General features: G+C 38.7%; 1 protein-coding gene and 1 long non-coding RNA gene across 9 annotated transcripts in view; one reads left to right on the forward strand and one right to left on the reverse strand.

Annotated features, from left to right (window-relative positions):
• Positions 1-22775, forward strand: part of LTBP1 (latent transforming growth factor beta binding protein 1) — a 176232-nt gene extending 153457 nt beyond the window's left edge. For 7 of the 8 annotated variants that reach the window (XM_052684049.1, XM_052684021.1, XM_052684041.1 and 4 more), the window contains 8 exons: positions 656-838; positions 2132-2218; positions 5160-5288; positions 6604-6744; positions 9347-9517; positions 19018-19140; positions 21186-21335; positions 22550-22775. In XM_052684049.1, coding sequence (XP_052540009.1) covers positions 656-838; positions 2132-2218; positions 5160-5288; positions 6604-6744; positions 9347-9517; positions 19018-19140; positions 21186-21335; positions 22550-22719 — 1154 coding nt within the window. In that variant the 3' untranslated portion in view covers positions 22720-22775. The remainder of the gene's footprint in view (positions 1-655; positions 839-2131; positions 2219-5159; positions 5289-6603; positions 6745-9346; positions 9518-19017; positions 19141-21185; positions 21336-22549) is intronic. The other variant, XM_052684031.1, reaches the window with a different exon arrangement.
• On the reverse strand, positions 835-21281 carry LOC128081207 (uncharacterized). Its single transcript, XR_008207037.1, has 3 exons — positions 21160-21281; positions 19593-19825; positions 835-981 (listed from the first exon to the last, which is right to left on the reverse strand). It is a non-coding gene; the product is annotated as an uncharacterized LOC128081207 (long non-coding RNA).
• Positions 22776-22977: the final 202 nt, after the last annotated feature.

The raw sequence follows: 22977 nt of genomic DNA on the forward strand, positions 1-22977 counted from the left end.
TGTGTATATATAGTAGGAGAGGACCCACTCAACTGCAAAGGGCAAAAAATACTATTTCTTGGCTGGATGCCTGTAAAGCCTATTTTAAAGTAAAATGCAGAGTCAGTTAACTCAACATCTGTATTATATTCCTCTGCTTGCTGCAGAGTTGCACGGTTACTTTTGCCAAAATCTTAAAGGGCTTTGTTTTCAAATATGGACTGTGCTTTTTTTCCCCAGTAAAAACAAAAGGAAATGTTCATTCTTTGGAGAATCAGTTCTTTCCAGTTTATGCCTTACCTTCTTTATCTGTAAATTGAGGTTGTGTAATGTTTGGTCATGTGTGTGAAGGGCATCAAGGTTCATAGATGAAAAGCACAGCATTGGGCATGATAGCTAGATAGTTAGCCGTGACAGCAGGTAGATCTGCTTGAAAGTGAAGGAAGTGCAAGTATGAAAAATTTCAGAATGGGTCTGAAAAAGAGCAGTTATGAACTCCCATCATTCTTCCCAAGAACAAAAAGGTGAAAACAGAATTTGTAGCTATTTTCTTCTCAACCAGGCAACACTATTCTTCACTGTGGTGACTTCAGAACCATGACTCACATGACTCTCCTGTAAAACAAATCTATTTATTTCACCTAACATCTTACGCAGATGTTCTCTTCACTTTTAGAATTGCCAATAGAGCCTGATCAACATGAAGATGGAAAGAAGGAGTGCTACTACAATCTGAACGATGCTAACTTCTGTGACAATGTGCTTGCGTCCAATGTAACCAAACAAGAATGCTGCTGTACTTTGGGTGCTGGCTGGGGTGATAACTGTGAAATCTTCCCATGCCCTGTCTTTGGAACTGGTAAGATGAAGCTGTCCATCCACGTGTAAATTTTTGAAGCACTGTATTTTTGCTAACTTCAGTATGCTTTGCTGTCAGAGAAGGCTTTCACATTAGATTCCATATTCTGTAGAATATCACCATGATTTTTTTGGGAGAGATTTCTGTAGAGGAAAAGTCAATAGGAATAATTAGATCTAGTCTAAATCCATTTGCTTTGCCATAGTAAACATAAGGATAAAATGTTACCATGCAGCATTATCTCCAATAGATTTTAAACAAAAATGGATTATCACAGAAGGTATAGATGCAATGACATCATTTTAGTTAGATTTTTTTTCCACAAGCTGGAAAACAAAGGTAAGCATCATGTTTTTGAGTCTGTAGTTATTCTTCTTAATCTTGTTTCTACATTGCTATGAATTACTGATATATATTATGATGATAGTTTTACATTTTCCTACTTACTGATCAGTACAGCTAATCATGCCGTCTGCAGACTATTGTGTAACCTCTAAATATTAAATTAGAAAAACACAGCCATATGATACTTGTCACAAATACTGAAAACAATACTTGAAATATAAACAGTGATGGCTGAAATTCAGAACCATCTGGAAAAAATCATGTTAAAAGAGAACATGCATAAACTTCTTTATATTAAATACTAAAGATGAATTTCTATTCGTATGCATCATCTTGTTTAGTTCCTGTTTTAGCTGTAGTTTAAGATCAGTGAAACTGTAATGAAGCACATTAGGTAAACACTCTGCTTGGATAGGCTTACTTGATTCTGTACAGTCTCCAAGACACTTTAAACAGTTATCCTCTGTTATCCATACGATGTTCTCCTGTTGCAATTAATTACTGTTTTCACTGAAGTACATGCACAGAGGGTTGTATCTCAGTTGGGATGTGTCTACACTACAACTTGCAGTGTAGCTCAGAAAGGCCAAAACTCGCTTTAATTACAATAATTTTGCTACTGACATTGTTATAACACCAATGCACCATGTAACCCAATGAGGACTATATTCTTCAGACAAGAAGCTAGATAAATGAGTTTACATTCAGCTCTGTGATAGCTGGGTATCCTAGCTCTGTTTTTCAAAGCTTCCTCTGCTAGTAGTTCTGAGAGCAGCAAAAAGTTGAGCTGTAGAATTAGCATCACCCATTTAGCTGAAGGTTTGCATGATGGCATAGATGTGTAGGTTGCCTCAGATTTCTCAAACTACCCTGAAACATGTATATAACAAGTATATGCAAGTAGGTTTTTCTGGACAGCATAATTTTTGTTTTTTCCCTCTCTCGTAGCTGAATTCACTGATTTGTGTCCTGAAGGGAAAGGCTTCATTCCCTCTGAAGAATCATCTTATGGGCTTCTTGCTGAGAATTACAAAGGTCAGTGCTGACTTGTATCAATTCCTTCAGAGTTTCTGGTAGTTCATTAACTAGAAATGTGAGCTAGCAATGTAAACATATTGATTCAAATTTTAGTAGGTGACAAAAACCGCTTGTGATACGGAACAGTGCTGAAGATCATCATTTGACAGACAGAATATCAATTATACGATCTCTGTGATATTCCAGTTTATTTTGTATTAAGTGCTATATACTGTAAGACTAGATGCCAAGAATGTAAACCTCAAATAGTCATTTATATACAAAATGCAAAGCAGCCTGAACTGTGTAGATAAATGCGTGGGCAGCTGGGAGGAGGTGTTCTGTTTAAATTAGACTTAGAAGAAAGAGTGAATATAAAAACTGACGGAAGCTCAGCAATGAGATTCTCATTACAGAACTTAATGAAATTATTCCTGAACAAAAGACTGTAGAGAATGTGAGTGACAGAAATCTGAGCCTGTGGGTGTGGACATCACTAAGAGAAGAGCGAGATCAGGGAAATTCCTGTTTGAAAAGTGGTCACTCATATTTGTGAAAACAATTTTCCTCAGCATATGGTGTCATGCACTGTATTAGTTACCTAAAATGAAATCAACGTATTGTGTTTGAGTTATGCAGTAACTGCAGTATCTTTAAAAAGTATGCAAATTGTATATATTTTTTCCTATTAGAATCACTGTTTTACAAATCAAGAATTTATGTAGAGATTACCATATGTTCACATCACATAAAAATGCAGTAAAATTGGATATTTTTTAAAGAGCTACTATTAATAGAGGCATATTGTCACACGGTTGACAAACATTGGCCAAAGTTGCTTCCAGCTAAATCCCAGCTCTGTCAGTCTTAAATCTGAGAGATGACAAAACTGATGGTGAAATATTTTCTTTGTATGATTGTTATCTGTACATTTTTTAACTATCCTTCCTCAATGACCAGGATACTGATAGGTCATTTTTCCTATCCGTTTAGTGAATAGTTCCATTCTCTGCCCTCCTTCTATCTTTCAGTGTTGTCCTCATGAAGTATTTATTTGTACCTTTCCTTGCTTTTCACAAATTGAGGAACATGCTGTCCTTTACTTCACAGGGACATGGAAAAGATACTGAAAGTTGTGAGGCACTAATACCCAGATTCATTCAAACTAATATGGGCATTTAAAGTGGGTTCTTGTGTAAGATCTTCACTCTTTAGAGGTGTCTCTTTGTTGACCAACTTAGAGTGAGTAAAGAAAAAGATGCCATGGGATCACTCCAGACCTATGATTGATGGCATGAGATGGCTAGGCTGACAGTTCCCATCTAGACAAGTCAGGATACTATTACAGAGCTTCTCTTGAAGCACCTAACATTCTGTGAGGGTATGTTTATTTGAGGATTGTTTAAGCATGTTATTTGTGTAGAGATTTCTGTAGATTTGGGATACAGTGTGTGCACATGATGTCCAGATGTGTCAAACCAAATCTTCATTGGTTTTGTTGTGCTACCTCAGGGTTGGTAACATCTCTAGCTGCCATGAGTACTGGAGGGCGGAAATATTTCAATCTGGAAATATCCTCAGCTACTGCTTGCCATAATGAGACTCTTTCTGTTTTTATAAGTTTATTTCCTAATAACCTTAGGAACGGCACAGAGGACAGACAATAAATGGACAAGTCCTTTTAATAATGTGATCTTGCTCTGTTACACTAACTTGTGTTTCTGTTGCTCTTGTCAGCAAACTTTTCCATATAGGAAAAGCTCCTGTTTCATTTGAAATTATCTGTCAGAAGTGAATATGCTCAGCCAGGTTCTCCCACTTTTCCCCAGACAGACACATACCTCTGTTCCACAGCAAAAAGAAATACATGTACAGACATCCAGCTAAATAATATTTCTTATTAATCTTTGCGTTGCTGCTAAGCAGTCCAACTTAAAATATTTAATGCTTGAAGCCACTTAGGGGCTGGAAGAGTAACTGTAAAAATAAATAGCTTTATTGTTCTTTCAGTTCCTCTCAAAAAGTATTTGAATAATTTGCCTTTAAAACTGATGTACAACTGGAAATGACAGTTTGAGGCTGAAGTATATATTGCCCTAGTGGGGAGTAAGTCGATAGAAGACAGTGGATTGAGACAACTGGTATTGAGAGAAAATCACCTACTTTACACTGTGCTTGTTATTGCTGTTTTCATACCAACCTAGCTTCAACAGAGTGCTTTAGCAGTGTAGCAGATAGGTTGAGCAAATGAAAGAGGGTTGGAAAAAAATAATTCATCTGAAGGCGTGATGGATTCTCTTTGTCACTTGGTGGCTCTAAGAACTGCAGCACTGCATTTTGCAACAGACACGATTATTTCTATGGGGAAGGAAGTCTCCAGTGAACTTTTTGATATGTTTGAATAATGAAATCACTAACAGTGCCGATAGGAGGATTCTCTGCCACACACAGCAGTTGCCAAACTGCAGGGAAAGAAGGAGAGCAGCGACAAAAGTCAATAAGCATAACTGCTTAGTTAGTTCTGTAGTACTATGATGTGATTTGATTGGATTTCATGGTAAGAATCCCTTGCGTAAAGCAAATTATATTGAAAAGCATAGGCCTGGCCATATTGAATCTGTTTTGCTTGCCTGAAGGCTAGATAGAGGAGCTGCAGGCTCTCCCAGTATCGCAGGCTTTACTCTGTGCAGTTCATCTACCTTGTGTATGTGTCATAAGAGTTACTCTGACAAGAGAAAGTTATAGTGCACAAGTTTTCTCTTTTCTGTTTTGGCTACCTCTTTTCTATTTTGCCTCTTTTATATCAGATTTATTTTTTCTATGAATATCTGTGCTGCTAGGCCCCACTGTTTAAAGTGCACTTTACTTGAACAGACGTGTACAGGCTTTATTCCATTCTGCTCTCCTGTGTGGCCTTGTACTAATTATGATAATGCAGCCTTTAATGTTTTCTTTTCAGATGCTGACGAATGCCAGCTCTTTGGACAAGAAATCTGTAAAAATGGCTTCTGTTTGAATACACAGCCAGGTTATGAGTGCTACTGCAAACAAGGCACATACTATGACCCTGTTAAGCTCCAGTGCTTTGGTAAGTTTATTTAAAATGTTCTTGTCACTGTAATGGTATGCAGATGGGCAAAACAAGCAGACTCAAACAGCTGAATTCCCACCAGAACTGCAGTACTCCCAGTAAGGGGAGAGGTACACAGGGCCTCCAAACTCCTGTAATAGCAGCTTTTTCAGAGGCACTGGGTCATTTCTTTTCCCTTCTGCTTGGCTGGGCAGCAATTTTGGCTGACGTGGTAATGGCATGTAGAGCAGAGATTGCTTTATTTGCTTCCTTTCTCAGCAAATTGCTCCCAAGAGTTTGCATCTCCAAAACAGCTCCTTGTGCTCCCTTGAGTGTAGTTTAGAGCTGCTACCAGCCCTTATCCAGGCAGCACAGTGATTGGAGGTAGCTCCCCCCCTATAAACATACACTGCTGCTTTACTACACCAGCTAACATTTAGCTTTCTGCTCTTTGTACATGGGGCAAACACCGAAATCAGTATGGTGAAGCCCACCATAGTGTGCTTAGTTAAGTGTGCTGGTTTTAGTATAATAAATCAACAGAGGTATGGGTTTTTTGTTTGTTTGTTTGTTTTTAAGGACAGATTGTTTTCCACAAGGAGTTAAAATGCAATGTGAAATTATAGTTCAGGTCTCTGAAGCTCAGTTTAGTCCACAGAATTTTGTACTCCTTTGGTTCTGGTATTCAGCTAAAAATTAGTGTCACTCTGGCTTTTATTCTGTAAGCAAATAACCTTGTAAAATGTGCAGAATAGCATAATGAAAGGAAGTAATTTTTGCAACCACAATAAGAGAGTCTTTCACCTTGGGTTTCTAAGATTGTTTCTTTACAAAGTTTGGTTGGTTTTATTTTTGTTTTTCTTTGCTAATTTAAGGTAATTTCTTTTAATTATGGCCTGTTCTTCCCTTTGAGCTAAATTTCTGCTTTTCTTCTCCAATCCAAACTAAGAAACGTTGTGGCCAGATAACTTAATCCTTCCTTGTGATGAGCTCGTGAAGAGTCTCAGAGAGTATGCCCACCTCTAATGCCTGCCAGTACTATCCCACAAGGATAGGAACTTGTGAACCAGCTGCAGCTGTGCTGGATGCAGGGTATGCCTGGCACTCCTACCTCAGCAAACCTCCTCATCCATATGCTTCCTGGTATCTGAGGATTAGAGATCACCATCCTGCTCATCTGTCTGTTCTTCTTTATGGGCACAGGCAGGATTTCAGTACTTAACAGAAGACATGCAGGGAAATCTACTCCTACTGTAAGAAAATATAAACACTGATTAACACGATACAACTGCTTTGTGCTGGCTTTCCTTGATACATTTCCTTCCATTTTAAGACACAGATGAATGTCAGGACCCAAACAGCTGCATTGATGGCCAGTGCATTAACACAGAAGGATCTTACAACTGTTTCTGTACACACCCAATGGTTTTGGACGCAACAGAAAAGCGATGCATCAGACCAGCAGATTCAAGTGGTATGATCCATTATATATATTCCTGGAGTGAGTACACCTCTATAAGGTGGTGTTGATGTGGCTACAGACCACAGTAAGCTTAGTATGGGTCGTGCTTGGATGAACCTGCTCTTTTTTTTCCCAAGAGGATTTTGGAGGGCACTGCTTAGTTCATCACCTGTTTATCCAGAAAGCAACATGTTGTAGGACTTCACAGGGCTCTACCTTGCCATGTTAGATAGGAGACTGCTGAAAGTATCAATTAAAATTAGGCTTGGGCTGGGGAGTTTTCCACTGCTGATTCACCAGCTCTGCATTGGCCTCTTACAGCTTTGTACGCAAAGACGTGCATCTTGCAGGCTTTGTGAGACTGGGATTTGGCTGTGGGCTAACTCTGGAGTTAGTCTGCTCTAATTCAGAATGAATGACTGTGAGCTTCTACCATTGGAATAAAACCAGGAATAACAAGATATAGAAGAAAACATCTTAAATTATACCTATGCTTTCAATTGATTAATATTTGAGTTGCATCAGGCTCACTTTTCAAGCTGTGAGCTGCAGTGACGCTATTTAAATAATATTTTTCGCATTCTTTTGATTTCAGTAGACACTGATTGATTTCTGAAAAAGATGTCAGCTATTCTGAGATTCTTAGAAATGTTTCAGAAATCCAGAGCATTTATTCAGTCTGTACAGCTTAGCCTATGCCATGCTCAACTTTTAAAGAAACATCACAATGTTTTTTATTAATATTGGCATTGCATAACCATAATACAGACCTCTGGTCCCTGTAACTCAATAAATTTTCCTAAGGTGCTTCTGTGAAAGGAAATGTGGATATACAGACCAAGTGGCTGATTGAGTCATGCAGAATTACAGAACTGGTATTTTTGAGGAGCAGTGTAGTCATCCTCTTGCCTGGAACTGTGAAAGGATAACAGCATTCCTATGGTTCAGTCTCGAGTTAAACAAACAAAAAGCAGGATTGTTCTTTGCTTTCATCTAGGATTTGAAGAGAAAAGGGCCCAAAAGGGTGTTCCATCATTCAATACTGTGGAGAATACATCAATGACCTTTTCACCCAGCACAAAGCACTCAAGCCTTGTATCACTACTGGCACTGTCCTCCCTGCTGCAGAGGACAGCACATGCTGGTTCCTTTGTACCAGCAGGATTTAGAGCTGGTTGCAGATAACCAATGCTGCTCTTCGCTGCATGTTCTGGCAAGTTCTTAGCGAGTATCTACCTAGATCTTTACACTTGCAGAACACACTGTAGATTTTTGTTGTATACTTATCTGCGCACTACTGCATCTTGTGGCTGTATCATGTAAAAATGTAGTTAATATTTGCATGATTTTGGTTTGTGACAACTCTTATATTTTGTTCTGTGTTGGAACAAAATCAAAACCTTTCAGATGTTTTTATAAAACAATTGTGCTGTGGTTTTTACTTTCCAAGTACATGAAGTTTTCTGTTCTTCTCCTTTTGATCAAGTTTTCAGATTGCTAGGACTAGGAAATAATTGTTGCTGCTGAGAATTTTGTAAAAACTAGTATGCCTCTGAAATATTCCAGCAAAACATATTCCAAATATTCCAACAAAAATACGTTTTGTTAATGTTTGTAAGAATGTGACAGTAATTCACAGCAGTATTCCATCTCTAACAATAGCTGTAAGTGGATTATTAGGGACCAGAAGAGAGCAGATAAACAGTACTTCCCCTCATCCCCCACCCCCAACATTCTCCCAGCCTCTAACTATTTTCAGCTGATGGGATTTCATTAGTCTGATGCAGTTTGTTTAGTTAATGGGATTCTTCCAAGAATTTATCCAGTCTTCTGTTGAGCCCATGTAAAATTGTCGTTCAGCTCTGTTCTAACAGTAACAGTTCATTCTGATGCTATTGCTAGTCATGTAAGAAAAGTAAAATAACCCTTATTAAAGGTTCATTCCAGTAATTCTCCAAATATTCACCATTGTCCAAACACTGCTTTTTTGTTTTTTAGATCTATGCAAACTTCCATGACAGCAAAGCTGAGTCAGTGCTAAGCATTCAGCAATATTCCTCCAAAATCATGTAGTCCAACTGTCCACCTACCACCAGTATTTCCTATTAAACCCTGTCCCTCAGTACAACATCTAAATTTCTCCTGAATACTTCCAGGAATGGTGACTCCACCACCTCCCCAGGCAGCCCGTTCCAGTGCCTGACCACTCTTTCAGAGAAGAAATTTTTCCTAAAACCGATCTGAATCTCCTTGGCACAACTTGAGACCATTCCCTCTAGTCCTATAACTAATTATTAATAATTATTGTTAACTGTTAATAATTACTAACAATTATTATCATTAATGAATGGTTATTTCCTTCGGAAATTTTAGTTTTTGTGTATTTTGTGTCTAATAATGCCATTGAAAAATCAAAATCTCAAGGGATGAGTCACCAAGCACTTAAAAATGCTTAAATTTGTATTTAGTAAAGTCTGTCTTGTCATGGATCTTGTCATGGATAGTAAAGCTAGGTTAATCTCTAGTGTGTATTTACAAAACTCTGCGTTATGCCAGTATCTATTTTTTAAACAATAGTGCTGCAAATATGATGTAATACTGTCTTCTCCATCAGAACAAACTGAAGAAACTGAGGTCTACCAGGATCTTTGCTGGCAGCATCTAAGTGACGATTTTGTCTGTAGTCGACCTCTGGTTGGAAAGCAGACTACATACACTGAGTGCTGCTGCTTGTATGGTGAAGCCTGGGGCATGCAGTGCGCCTTGTGTCCGATGAAAGAATCAGGTAAGGAAATGAACGTTTCCATTCTTGGAACAAACTCTGACGTGTTTAATCTCTTGCACCTATACCTGGGCTAATAATGAATAAAAAACCCACAACCCTTCAAAAGCTAATGGAAATTGTTCTCCCTAAATAAGGGGAAGCCATTACGGTCCAGATTTTGAAAATGTACTGCTTTTACTTTTTGGAATCTACTGGACCCACTTCTTTCGGGTGAATCTCTCAGTGACTGGCAGTGTAGGACCCTGGTGAAAATAGGAGGGCATCTTAAGAGTAGCAGATTTCCTTACCACGAAAGAGAAATTAAAAACTACCTCTGAAAAGATACACATAGTTCATGTGCACACATGCTAATACTCAGCAGGCTACATAAATGATTCCAATTTTTGTTGCAGGTATTACACATACAGATCTATTTTCAGTGTGATGTTCTGCCAGGCTGGCTGCAAATGGATGTTTGCTTGATAAGGGTCTGCTAAATAGTGGTTTCAAATCACTAAATCAAAGAAATTGTCGTTATTATATGGTTACATGCTTGCTTATTATGAAATGTTTAGAGAAGCAATTTAAGATAGGTAAGGGAAATGAAGTACAATAAGGACTAAAGGATTTCCAAGGATGTTAAAGAGTGTTTTAGAGCACAAACTGACTAGCAGGTCATATTTTTTTATGACTACATTTTGGTTTATCGTTTAGAAATTAGACATTGTTCCAAGATACTTCAAGTAGAAACTATGTCTTGTGGCGAGTACAAAAGCTAAACAGATGTAGAGATATGTTGTTACTGACACAGACATTTTCTGTGAGCTGAAAACTGGAGAAGAGACCCATAGAAGCAACAAAGTTGTATGTCAGCACATGAGGTGATACATCTGTACCTTTAACAGCCCTGGTATTATAGAATCTGGTACCATAATAACTTGTATGCAATCACTGTAACTTCTTCCATATAAACTATTGAAGTGCTTAGTTTGGATGTGACTTTCTTACAAAGTGTCTTTCAGTAACATGGTTCAAAGTACACAGAAGAGCTTATCAAAGTACTAATGGAGCTGTGTTCTTGTCTGCCTGGGTTTTATCTTTTTAGAATTCACTTGCAAGTTCCTTGAACTGTTCATATATATCTTTCTGTGTTTGAGTTTGCTTTGGAAGTACAGCAAGTGGAAAAAAAAAATCTGACTTTGGTGTTGGCCAGAGTAATTACTGGTTAATGCTCACTCTTCTTCAGGAGACTGAAGAAGAAAAACAGTATGACATAAGCTGGACGTGTACAGAATGAAATTACTACATTGGCTAGAATAACAATTGAAATGGAATGAGAAAAGAAAAAAAAAAAACACAAGGCAATAATTCATGGTGAGAATTGTTGTGTTGACCTGGAGCTCCTCAGATGGAAAGACAGAGCAGAATAAAGTAGAGTAAACCTGAAAAAGAACAGAGAACTACCACGATGGTCATGGAATGGAGAACCCATCTTAAAAGGGTAAATGGAAAAAGCCAGACTTAAATGCAGAATAAGGGTTGTAAATGGTAAGGTTCTGCTATATCAACATCATAGATAAGTCCCACTAGCTTTTAAATAACGGTATCCATGTAAGATAATGAGGGAACAAATTCAGTTCGAACATATTTAGACTTGAAATTAGATCGGTTTTAATCCATCCAGAATCCACAGGATTCTGGAGCAGAAACCCTGTGACAACAGCAGGATACAGATCCCAACTAACTAGAAAGGACATGAGTAGTTCTTTAAAGAAATGATATGAAGGATCACGACGGATAACAAGATGCCAGAAGTCACTTGGATGATCCTCAAAGCTGAAGAGCACTGCAAAATATCCGCCTGAAATGAAAGTACAAGGCATACTTCGATCTTAGACTACTTAAATTGGATTGGAATATAGAGAGTTAAAAAGAACAAAAGCATACTGAATCTTTAGTAGGTCAAAAAAAAACCAGCATTCCTTAGTGTAGGTGGTACATGCTCATGTGTCCTTGCACATGTGCACGTGCACACACACAAACCTGGAAACCTTCTCCGTTTTCAGGAACATTTACCAAGAAAAATTTGAAGCTGACTGAACTGAATAAATGATTCATTTGATATGTCTTCAGTTTGTAGCACTTAAAGTGATATCATTGGCTCAAGAGAGTGCTTTCACACCTCTGGGCCAGCAGGTCACAGGTTCAGGTCCTGGCTGGGGAACCTGGAATTTCTCCATTTTTAAATAGCTGTGTATTGTGTTGGCCAAATTTACTACTGAAGGTGTTTGCTTATTTTCCAAGTTAGGGGCGTTGTGAAGATTTGTGACACATGAAAAAGAAGACATGGGGATGCACTACCACTGACAGACTTTTACCATGAAATGGATTAGATAACTAGATCATTCGCTGATCTGTAGTTTCTTCTTACAGTATCTATACTCTGCCTATATAACTTCTTTAAGATTTACAGTTAAGGACATAAATATCATAATTATTTTAATTATCTTATACCCAAGGATCTAGATGTTGCAGTTAGAAGGAAATACAGGGCTACAGCTATGAGTGATAGAATGTTAAGCACCTTCTAAAACAAATGCATATGGTGTCCCAGCCTTTTCTGAAAGCACTTGAATTTTTCATTACAAGATTTAAACTTCCTGTTTGAATAAGATCCAGCATAGAAACAGTGGGGAGATAAAGAGTTGATCCACATAAATGAAAAATAAATCCATCCATTCATCAGCATGGAATTTATGTAGTTGCTCACATTCTTGAAAACTGCTGATGGGGATTTTCCTACCTTCTGGTGCTTGATCAAACAATTACCCCTGAAAATGACGCTGCGTATTTGGAGACTGAGACAAAAAGAATTAGCAATAGTTTAAGTATTGCAATTGAGCAGCAACGTATTACCAGAGGTAAGGCTAATAAGTATTTTGAAGGCACCACCAAGGAATAAACTAAAAATACTAATTCAAATTCCTGACAAAAATAGTGCAAACATCAAATATAGTGATGTGATTGAATGTATCTTATTTGCATTAACAATTTTGCAGGATAGGCCTTCTTGTCATTAAAAGAAGGAAGCAAGGACAGGTTGATTCCAATTACATTGCTTCTAACATTACAATCTTATGATATCATTATGTTACAGAAAAAGACTTTGAATGTTTGCTTCCAATACCAAAGTCTTGAAAATTTAAAAGTTTTGGTTCTTTTCCTGGAATTACTGCAATCTTAAGCTGCACTTGCCCAAAGAACTTTCAGTTATTGTCGTCAAGAAACTTTCGAGTTTCTTAAAAACCCATTTGAAGTTTTAAATATCACTTGCAATCTCTAATAATTGACAGATTGATAAAGTTTGCGAAAGTGGATATTTTTGTTTTAGATAACAAAAGTAAAGGATCCATTCCTTAAAAAGCCTGTCAGCCAACCTGCCTTCAGATGCTCTGCTTCTTCACTCAATTTACTGTTAGTGTTGTGAAGACCCAACAGTTTCCATATGGAGTGCATGCTCTAGTAATTGGCATCAAGACAGACTCCAATGGGTTTAACAGCTGGGTCAAAGTATCCCTGCCAGAAAACGGAGAAATAGGCCAAGACTGAAAAAAATCTGGAATCCAGAATTAGGCCATAGACCTCTCATGCTAACCTGAACATGTAACACCCGCATTAAAAATCTGCTGAGACTCCAGAAGCTCTTGTGAGACTCTATGGGATGGAAATGAATGTTAGGCAAGGTGTGTTGTTTCATGGTACAGTAAGTTTGAAGGGAGGGGATAGAAGTTAGAAAATGTGGAGTAAGGAAGTGTGTCAGGGTCAGTGTTTAATTTAAGGAGACTGTCTGTTTTTATATTTGTAAAATGTTTTTCAGAAACCTGCCTAGGACTTTGTTTTTTGCAGTGCAGTACCTCCTTTGCTTTGGTAAGCAGCTTAGGATGCTAGGAAGGTGGAGTTAATGCCCCTGAACTAAAGATATGCCAGCCTGTTAAGGGGGATGTCTTCTCTTCCTGTATGTAGGTAGCTGCCAAGAGAAGTCCTGATATGGAAAAAGGTGGTAGGACTGGGGCTCTGCATTTCTTACAGACATTTTAATAACTATTTACTGAGGATGAGGATACATTGCTGCATCTATAGCAAAATATGTAGCGTATAAAACTTGGCGGTCTGACTACTAAGATAATGTCATTAGGACATTTGTGCAACTGTAGAGAATACTGCTGTTCCATTTTTCAGCCTGTTTACCTGTTTAAACTTACACTTTTTCAGCATTTTACTCTGACATTTCGTGGGTATGCATTTTAACTGGAACCATTTTATGTTTAGATCTACAGAAATAGCAATGAAAACTCCAGTCACTAGATGTTACAGGAGTTTATACTTTCCTAACAGGAAGTGCCTACGTCCATGCAGGGAGGCTGGAACTAGTTGGCTTTAAGGTCCCTTCCCAACTCCAACCATCCTACAATTCTCTGATTGTGTTTTGTGTTCAGAAACTGCTGAAGACCTGTGCTACACTTTAAGTTTCTCTTTATCTCCACTGTAGTATAGGCAAAGCCCAGACTACTGAGAGAACTACCGAGGGCAGTGGCTAACGTGAGTCATCTGGAGTGTTATGTAGGAGAATGTAGGATTCCTCTTGGCTAATTTCATGCTTTTTATATAGAAAACCTACATGTGTTTCAGCCCTACCAGCTTCCCATTCCACCAGGAAAAAGAAATAAGCACCCTGATGGTTAGATTTGTCTGAACTATTCCAGACATCTACTTCAGAATGAGATGGTGTCCTAAAAGTAGTGATGTCTTTCAGTGGACTAAGAAGGAACACTGGATGACTAACTCAGGTGCAGACCATGGAGATGCCTACATATGATGGTTGAACTTCATGGCTTCTGGCAGAACAGATTATTTGGATTGCATTTTTGTGGCAAGGAACTTTGTGTATCCTTCGTAAACATTCTGAGTTAGTTCTGGGCTGAGCTTCCATATTATGAGAACATGTTGTTCCCTCTGAGTTCTGGCTGGTGCCCCTCATGAAGATCTTGAAGTACAAGGGAAACCAATGTGTATGAACGATGAGTTTCCATCTGTACTCTTTCAAGATGGTAAAGATCAGCAGGGAGGCACTGGATTGATTTCTGGAGATCATTGTTCATCTTTCCATTTAGGATGGCATTGTGCCTGCTTCCTTTCTGGTAAGGATCCTGGACAAATGAATTACCTTTGGGGCACAGAAAATAGTAGTGATTGGGTCTTGAATATTTAAAGTCTTATGCTCCATTGTGCAGATTTTTGGCTGCTTTCATTTCTGTCAATGATTTTCAATGATTTTTTCTGAAGTGTAGTAGAATAACTTTGGAAGGGTTTTGCTCATGGAATTCCATGCATATATGTAAGTCAGCAAGGAGTCAGAAGGCCATTTGCAAAGCTGTGGCAGAAACACTCTGACTTTTAACAATCTACCACAAGCAGTAGGAGAAAAGCTTGTTTTAGGAAATATGAGCAGCCTCAGATGAGGAACATAAGGAAGATTTTAATATCACGAGGTTGGTACTTCCTTCAATTTTAACCAGAGCTTTATATCCACTGAGAGTTTTCCTCAGCAATTTCAATCAGAGTTTCTTCATGCAAAGACATTTCTGTCATGAAAAGTCCTAGTATTCTTCGTGTTTTCTTGAGTACCAAGAGTTGTAGCATATATATGAATGCAGTCTACCACAAACCTCAGCATCTGTTTGTGAAAGATGTTGATAAAATTACCTAAATTGTCAAAGAGCACAGTCTAAAGGTACTACAGAAATATTTTCAGCTTCAGTTCACAAGTGATGCAATCTCCTGAGACAGCAGAAACTCAGCCTATCCAGACTGATGTCCAGAAGCTCTGATTGGGAAGGTACCTTCATTACATGTAACACATGTTTTGTTGGCTTTGTCCTTCCCTCCAGTGATGTCTTCCATAGTCGATCTGTTGCATTTTTAAATAACATGAAGGGATTGCCATGATGTTGATAGCCTTGGCTGCTTTTTAGTTTGTGCAATGATGACAGTTCTAAGAAGCTGGAAGAGAAATAAAGCTTGCTTTATAGGCAGGAGGGAGGACTGGCTGTGGTTCAATCATGGTTATGTCGAGAAACGCTTTTTTAATATAGTATTTTGTCTTAGATGCATGAAATAGGGAATGTTTTTTCTGACTAGAGAGTTTAGTATTTCTATGACTCCAGGTGCAAGCAAGGCCCGCACAAGCTTGTGCAGTTACATCTTTATGCAAATTATATGTGCAGCTGCATTTGTGCTAACAAGAATCTCAAAGTGGTCAATCCATCCCTTTTATGTTCTGTCGTCTTGTCAGCCCAGCTTTCACCACCAATTATGGCTAACATCTGTGCCAGTATGCATGAGCATCTAGCTGTAATCCCATAATGTATTTGTTTCATGTGCATGCATCTGCCTTAGAAAATGTCCTTTATGATTTTGGAAGCATAAATCAGCTTCCTTTTATGATAGCTCTGCTATGTTATACAATAAGCTGTCTCAATGCTTCATATCAATGTTGTGAGAAAAACACAGAAAAACAGGAGGCAACACAGATTAACTCCTTTTAATTGCCCCTTGTAACAGTAGTTGCATCATTATTGCTGATCGCAGCCAGAAGATGAGCTAGCAGAGAAAATGAATCTGTGTGAAAAAAGTTCTAGCATTGACTGTGATTATAGAAAACACTTTTTTCCATCATTTTATATGAAAGACTGTTTTGAAAGCGAGCATTAATTTCTATGACAGCTGAAATGTTTTTGTAATTCAGAGGTTGTTAGAGATTGCTCCTTGTTCTCTGCCTCCCTCCTGCCTTCATGATGTCATCCTCCTCCAGACATCTCCCCAGGGCAGCATCATGCTGTTCACTCATTTGTACACTTGCTGCAGCTTTCTGTGCACTATTCATATGTCTTCACCAAAGTATCTTATAGCACTTTGTTTTAAATTGCTTCCCTGGGAAATTGTGACCAGCGCAGTGCGGTGACCCAAAATATATTTTTAATTGGAACTGTAGGAACATAGCATAGCTAGGGGAAAAGTTTAAAACAACAATTATACATACACATTTGTCTTGCTGTAACTATCATCCTGTAACTATCATGCTGTTCAATCATCCAAAGAGGGAATCTAAAGGCATCCAAGTCTCTAACTAACTTTGATTCAAAACGCCAGTTCTCAAGATTTTCCATAGCATGTCCCTCCTAAGGGCCTTCCAATCTTTGTACTTTCCTCTCTGCCCACCCTTTCCTTCCCTAGGGAGAAAAGCAAGTACAACTACATGGTGCATTTGGTTATTGGTCCTGAGTTTCTGCTTATGATTTCTTAGGTGGCTTGCTGTTGCTCTCCTTGTTTTTATCTAGTAGCTGAATCAACAATTACTTGGACAATTAAAAAGAGCATACAGTACACAAAGGTTATTATAGGTAATTTTGAAGTCATCACAGTATGTATCAAAACAAGTGTGTACATTCTATATAGGTACTATAGATATATACATTGTAAAATTAAGACTACTTAAATGCTTTGCAAGCTTCTGTACTAGAACTGTATATACAGGTAATATATGGACTATTAAGGATCAGATTGCATTAACAAATGGTTAATTAAGCATGATGGACTCCAAGAGTTTAACAGAGTATTACAGTTGTAAGTATAGCCTTGTGGAAGACATTGATACAGTTAAAACTCATTGTAACAAAGGCAAATCTTACAGTAAGCTCTAAGACAACTCTTCATCATTTTGTTGCTGCTAATTCAGTTATAATGAGACCTAAAAATGCAGACATTTCACGTGACCAGCAAAGGATCAGTAGTTCAGCATAAAAGAATGGAAGAGTCAGTCTGAGATGACAACCCAGCTGTTCCTGTACTTTGAGGTAAAATGAGGGGAAAGGAAAAAATAAGGTGTTTCTCGTAACAACTGTTAGAACTGATCGTTATTATAGTAACTCAGTGGGAAGCTGTGCGTTAAGGAATGTAGGTAACATTATATACCAACGTTTTTTTTGTGCTGGCTGTGTTTTGTTTGAGTACCATGGCATATCTCCGTTGGGCAGTGTCCTTTTTTACCTGGGTGAGGAGGAGAGGATTGTTCAGGCATACAGAGTACTGTGTCTAAATATAATATAAAGGAGCAAAATGGAGAAAACCCTCGCACTTGGAGCAGAAGGTGGTTGAGGTTTAGAAGGATTTCTAAGTAGCATTCTGCAGACGTGGGCTGGAACCCAGTGGCAGTTTTACAAAATGCAATGACAAGCTCTGCACTCAGTATAGTGTTTCACATTCACAAGAGCCGAGTTGCTGGCCACAGGATTCAAGCAGACTTTTGAGCACCTTATTCTTTTTGGTACAGTGTGAAGCCATCCCATGTGAAGGAGATGATAGTACCTAGGAAAACCAGAAGACAGTGCTGAGCAGCAAAAGGGGCTGTCCTCTGGGCTGTCTGGAGGCAGTCTGGATATATCCGACTATTTGCTGTCTGGGACAGTTCAACACAGCATGAGGTTTCTGGCTTTGTAACCATCTGCAATTCTTGGATTTTGTATCTACTTAGGGCTTTTTTTCCTCTCTCTCTTTTTGGTGGTTTTCGTTCCCGTCCTTACTCTGCCTGATTCTCAGAACACCAGGCAATCTTCACAGAAACAGATGCTAAATAGTCTGTAGCAAGCGTAAGGGAGCACCTGGATTACTGGATTTTAACAGAGTTTCCAGTCTCAAATAAGTTACCGTTTACTAAAAATACTGGAGACAAACTGAGGGAGCACAATAAATAAAAAAAAAAAGAAAATCAAACTCTGTACACCAGCATTTCAGACTCTGACACCTAAAATGAAGAGCTGCTTTGGTATGTTTTCACTCAAGAGGCAGAATTTCAGTGTAGCTATTTTTCCCATACATTTCCCCTTGCCCTGTCAGGTTTGCAGCCAAAGCAGACCTTGAACAGCATTAACAATTAAGCCTGTGGTTTGAAGAATGGTTTGCAAAGGAGTGCATGCTATTTTGGAAGGGTTTTTATTCTGAGATTTCTGCAGGTTGGCTGGCACTGCCAGAAATACAGCTTCTTTTGCTTCCTTTGGGATGTCTTCTGCTAGCAGACAAGGGCTGGGAGAGCCTTTATTAAACCAGCAAAGAGCATAAGCATAGCTAGTTCTGGTCAGGGGTGCACTGGCAGTGGGACACACAGCATCCCTCGGCTCAAGGCAAGAGCAGACCAGAAGAACATGACCCATAACTTTTGGTGCAGTTACTGAAATCTATCCCTGGTGTTATCCCGTTATGACTTAATAGTCTGCACTTGGCTCGTTACATTTTAATGACATTCTTCTTGAAGAGACAATGCTTTGTGGGAATCGCAGATTTATGGTGTTTCTAGGAAGATAAGTTTATTTCCAGCTAATATGAGCCACACTACACTGCGACTAATGCAACGCAGACTGTGTTACAAGTGTGATTAGTTTTATATCCTCTTTTCTTTCTCCCCTCAGAGGATTATGCCCAGCTGTGCAACATTCCTGTTCCAGGATCTCGACGGCCATATGGACAAGATGCTTTGGTTGACTTTGAGGAGCACTACACTCCAGAAACTAATCCATACTTCATTGAAGATCGTAAGCAAGTTTCTCTGTTATGTAAAATGCTTGAAATGAGGGTTGTAACTTGGATTATTTCCCTGTAGCTGGCTTTATTCTTCTGTTTGCTTCTGAGTAATGTGTCCTATTTATTTTTTAGTTATTCCTATGACATTAGCTTTCAGTCAGGTGTTTTGGTTCAAGAGCCTGTGTTGTATAAGAGTCCATTTGGGCTCAGAGTGCAATTTTAATTTTTAATACAGTAGAACATTCTGTGCCAAATGCACTAAATTTATATTTACCAACAGATTTACAGCTGAAGGTAGAGAGGAGCGCCAGTTTTCTTTCTCACAAATTAATTTTCCACTGGAGCTTGGGACAGAGTTCTTTGGAGTACATTTAGTTGAAAAGAGACACACACACACACACACACACACACACACACACACAAAAAAAAAAAAAAAAAAAAAAAGGGAAAAAGAAAAAAATACCTCCATGCCAGTACTTCATGATTTTCCAGCACAATTCAGATGGAAGAAACGGAGAGCGCGCAAGCTGTTCTCTCTCTGCAGTGAAACTACAGAAAGGATGATCAGAGAGTATGCATGCATACAACCTTCAGGAATGGCTGCAGGCAGGATGTGAGGGATCGTGTACAACATCTCAGATGTCCTTCAGGAATGTCCAGGATGTTGATGGATCTGGCCCACCTTCCTGTTAAGGCCTGAGGGAAATAAATCCTTACAGACCTCAGTATATTCTTCAAAAGCAGCCACTTGGTGTAGGTCCAACGTTTTCATCACAGAAAAGTGGTATGTATAGCCGAAGTTGAAGGATAGACGTGGAGGATAGTACAAAAGGGCAGAGTAGAAAGAGCAAGGCAGTAGAGAAAAGAGAGACCCGAGAACCAAGACAGGATGAAATGTATAGAAAAAGACAGAACAAGCAGCGGGAAAGGGAGAGAAATTTATATTGCAAGGTGGCTTTGCAAATTGGTTACAACTGTTGTAACAGTGAATAAGTAACCAGGTTTTACATAAACCGATGGTTTGTGCGTTCACTCCACTAATCATACGTTATGGGACAGATGGGGAGATGTATTATACTTTGTTCCATTCCAGCCCCAGTTTCACCTTCACTTCTGTGCTATATATTCATTATGCTGGTAGGCCAACAGAGTCTCGCACGCTCCAGCCGTTTTCCTTAGAAGGCCTTTTGATGTGATGGGCTGCCATCTGCAGTCCTGTTACAAACAGCTCAGTGAATTGAAAGCTGGTTGAAAAACTTACGCAGAACTAAGAGGAGCAATTCAGTCTTACAGAAAATCTCTGAATGTGTAAAAAAATGTCTTTTTTTTTTTTAAATACATATCCCTCTTTATACATAAATTCATAATGAAACAGGGAGCCTTTGGCTACTCACCATTGAGAATTATGACATGGAACGACGGGTAGATTACAAGTATTTGTACTGGCACTGATTGCTGAAGTACCAGCCAAAGAGTTATTAACCAAACCCACAATAGTAAAGCAGTATCTGATTTCTTCTTACTTTCCTTAAGGCAATCGAATTTAAGTATTTTCCCCCATAAGCACACCTCACTTTTCTAGAATACTATTGTAAAGAACTTTTGTCCCAGACTGCACTACCACTGCTTACCTTTGTTTACACAAAAGTTGATATATTTAAATATTAAAATAAAATGTGCAACTGAGAAAACATTGATTTATCCTTTAAAAAATAGACAAAGCATGCCATTTCATTTACAAAAAAATATATATATAAATTAAAAAAAAAATAAAAAATCCCAAACCAAAAAGCCAACCCTCGGGTTTTTAAACACAATTTTAAAATACAGCATTCACTAAGTCATTCAGTTTTCATCTTGAAACATCAGAGCACTTTTCTAGTGCATTTATGACTCCAGATGGTGTAACTCTGCTAAAGCTGACCTGCATTCTGCAAAGTCAACTCACATTCCAGCAAACCTCCAAGAGAATTTCAGTCTCGCTCTGTTTGGGTGTATATATTCATTCAGCAGTGCAATAACTAACTTACTTGTTGGTAATTCTTTCTTCGCTCAGGTTTTCTGAACAGCTTTGAGGAGTTACAAGCAGAGGAGTGTGGTATTCTGAACGGATGTGAAAATGGCCGATGTGTGAGAGTCCAGGAAGGCTACACCTGCGACTGCTTTGATGGTTATCACCTGGACATGGCCAAGATGACTTGCGTTGGTGAGCACAGCGTATTTACTACTTATTCTTCTTTTAGTGTGCCAGTTTTATTCGGTCACTTGACCTAAGCAGAGGCTAAGAAGAAAAAAAAAAAAAAGAAGAGGATACTGATGATTACTGATGTTCTATTAAATATGCCGATTTAATCTTCATTACTGCAAGGGCTACAGAAGTAACTGCAGTGCTGTTCCTCAGTTCCTGACAGCTGTGTTCAGTTAAGAGCCTAGAAATGAAAAGACACACCCTTGTGCAAGGAAGCTTAAACTTGTATCAACAATGCAACACTGTAACACGGAGAGCAAAGCTTTTTCAATAGAGAATAGATGTGGATCCAGAGCAGAAGAATAATTTCAGGAGCGAGTTTTTTAAGCAGCTTTTAAGCATTATCTCCTAAATATTCAGATGTCCATTTGGCAGGACATGGTCCACTAACTCTCACTGATTTCAGCAGTGAAAATAAACATTCTGTCCTCTCACTCATAAATTAGTCAGTCTGCACAGCAGACAACCAGGACATCTAGTGACTGTGTATACAATTAAAAAACAGGGAAAGGTGAAGCGGCAGGTAGAAGATGAAGCAAAACAACCAGCACTTCTCAGCTTACAGCCTATCACAGGGGGTGTGTGGGTATTTGTCAGTGTCCGTGCTCACCCTGCCAGCAGTGGGCTGTGTAACGCACAGCTTTGGTCTCCTAGGTGTATCATGGTAAGCTTACCTGCATGCCTTGTAATCTTTAGAACTTTACAGCAAATTGGCCTCCTTAGCTCTGGGTGTTTCAGGCCAAATGCTGCACATTATGGACTACAGGTAATTTGCTGTTCATACCTGTCTTGTTGGCAGCACCAGCAAGGCCTGAAATACTTGCTTTTTAAATACAGATATTATACTAAGAACCAGCAACACTCTTCTCATAAAGCTACTTTCATGCAATCAAATGGAAACCTGTAAGTGGTTATTGAAGTTTTGTGCCACCGCTTAAGTAATGTAACAATTTAAGGTTTTCAAATACACTGATTTCCTATGGTAACTACCACTTCTTCCCAACAAAAGGTTTGTGTGTTACAGTTTTTGGGCTAGCCTATTACCACCTGATCTCAACTGAATGCATAATTCTCAGTGTCTTCCTACAGCCTACTCTGCTCCTGCCAATGCTGGAAATAAATGTTTTACCTACATGCTGAAGTACATGTGTTTTGCTGTCCACTTTTTGCAGATGTGAATGAGTGCAATGAGCTGAACAACAGGATGTCTCTCTGCAAGAACGCCAAATGCATTAACACAGAAGGTTCGTACAAGTGTTTGTGTCTCCCAGGGTACGTACCTTCAGACAAGCCAAACTACTGCACACCACTGAACTCAGAACTAGACAGTGAACTGGAGTAGAGGAAAATCTCCATATCCTAAGCCCATATACTCTGCACTGTATAAAGAAGAAAAAGTATTTAACTTGAGAAGAAGGAGGCACCAGAGTAGTGAACATAAGGGGAAAAAAGCATTAAATATGTGTCAAAGGTGAGACGTGATGGGCTGACTGCTGGTCAGCTTCACTGAAGTGACAGACCAAACCAAATGGACACATTACTCTGTATGAAAGAAATAATCAAGTATATAGTGTGTTCATAAGAAAAAAAATCATTGAAA

This window comes from Tympanuchus pallidicinctus, unplaced genomic scaffold, assembly GCF_026119805.1.
Source record: "Tympanuchus pallidicinctus isolate F22 unplaced genomic scaffold, pur_lepc_1.0 scaffold1, whole genome shotgun sequence".
In the NCBI taxonomy this organism is placed as follows: domain Eukaryota; kingdom Metazoa; phylum Chordata; class Aves; order Galliformes; family Phasianidae; genus Tympanuchus; species Tympanuchus pallidicinctus.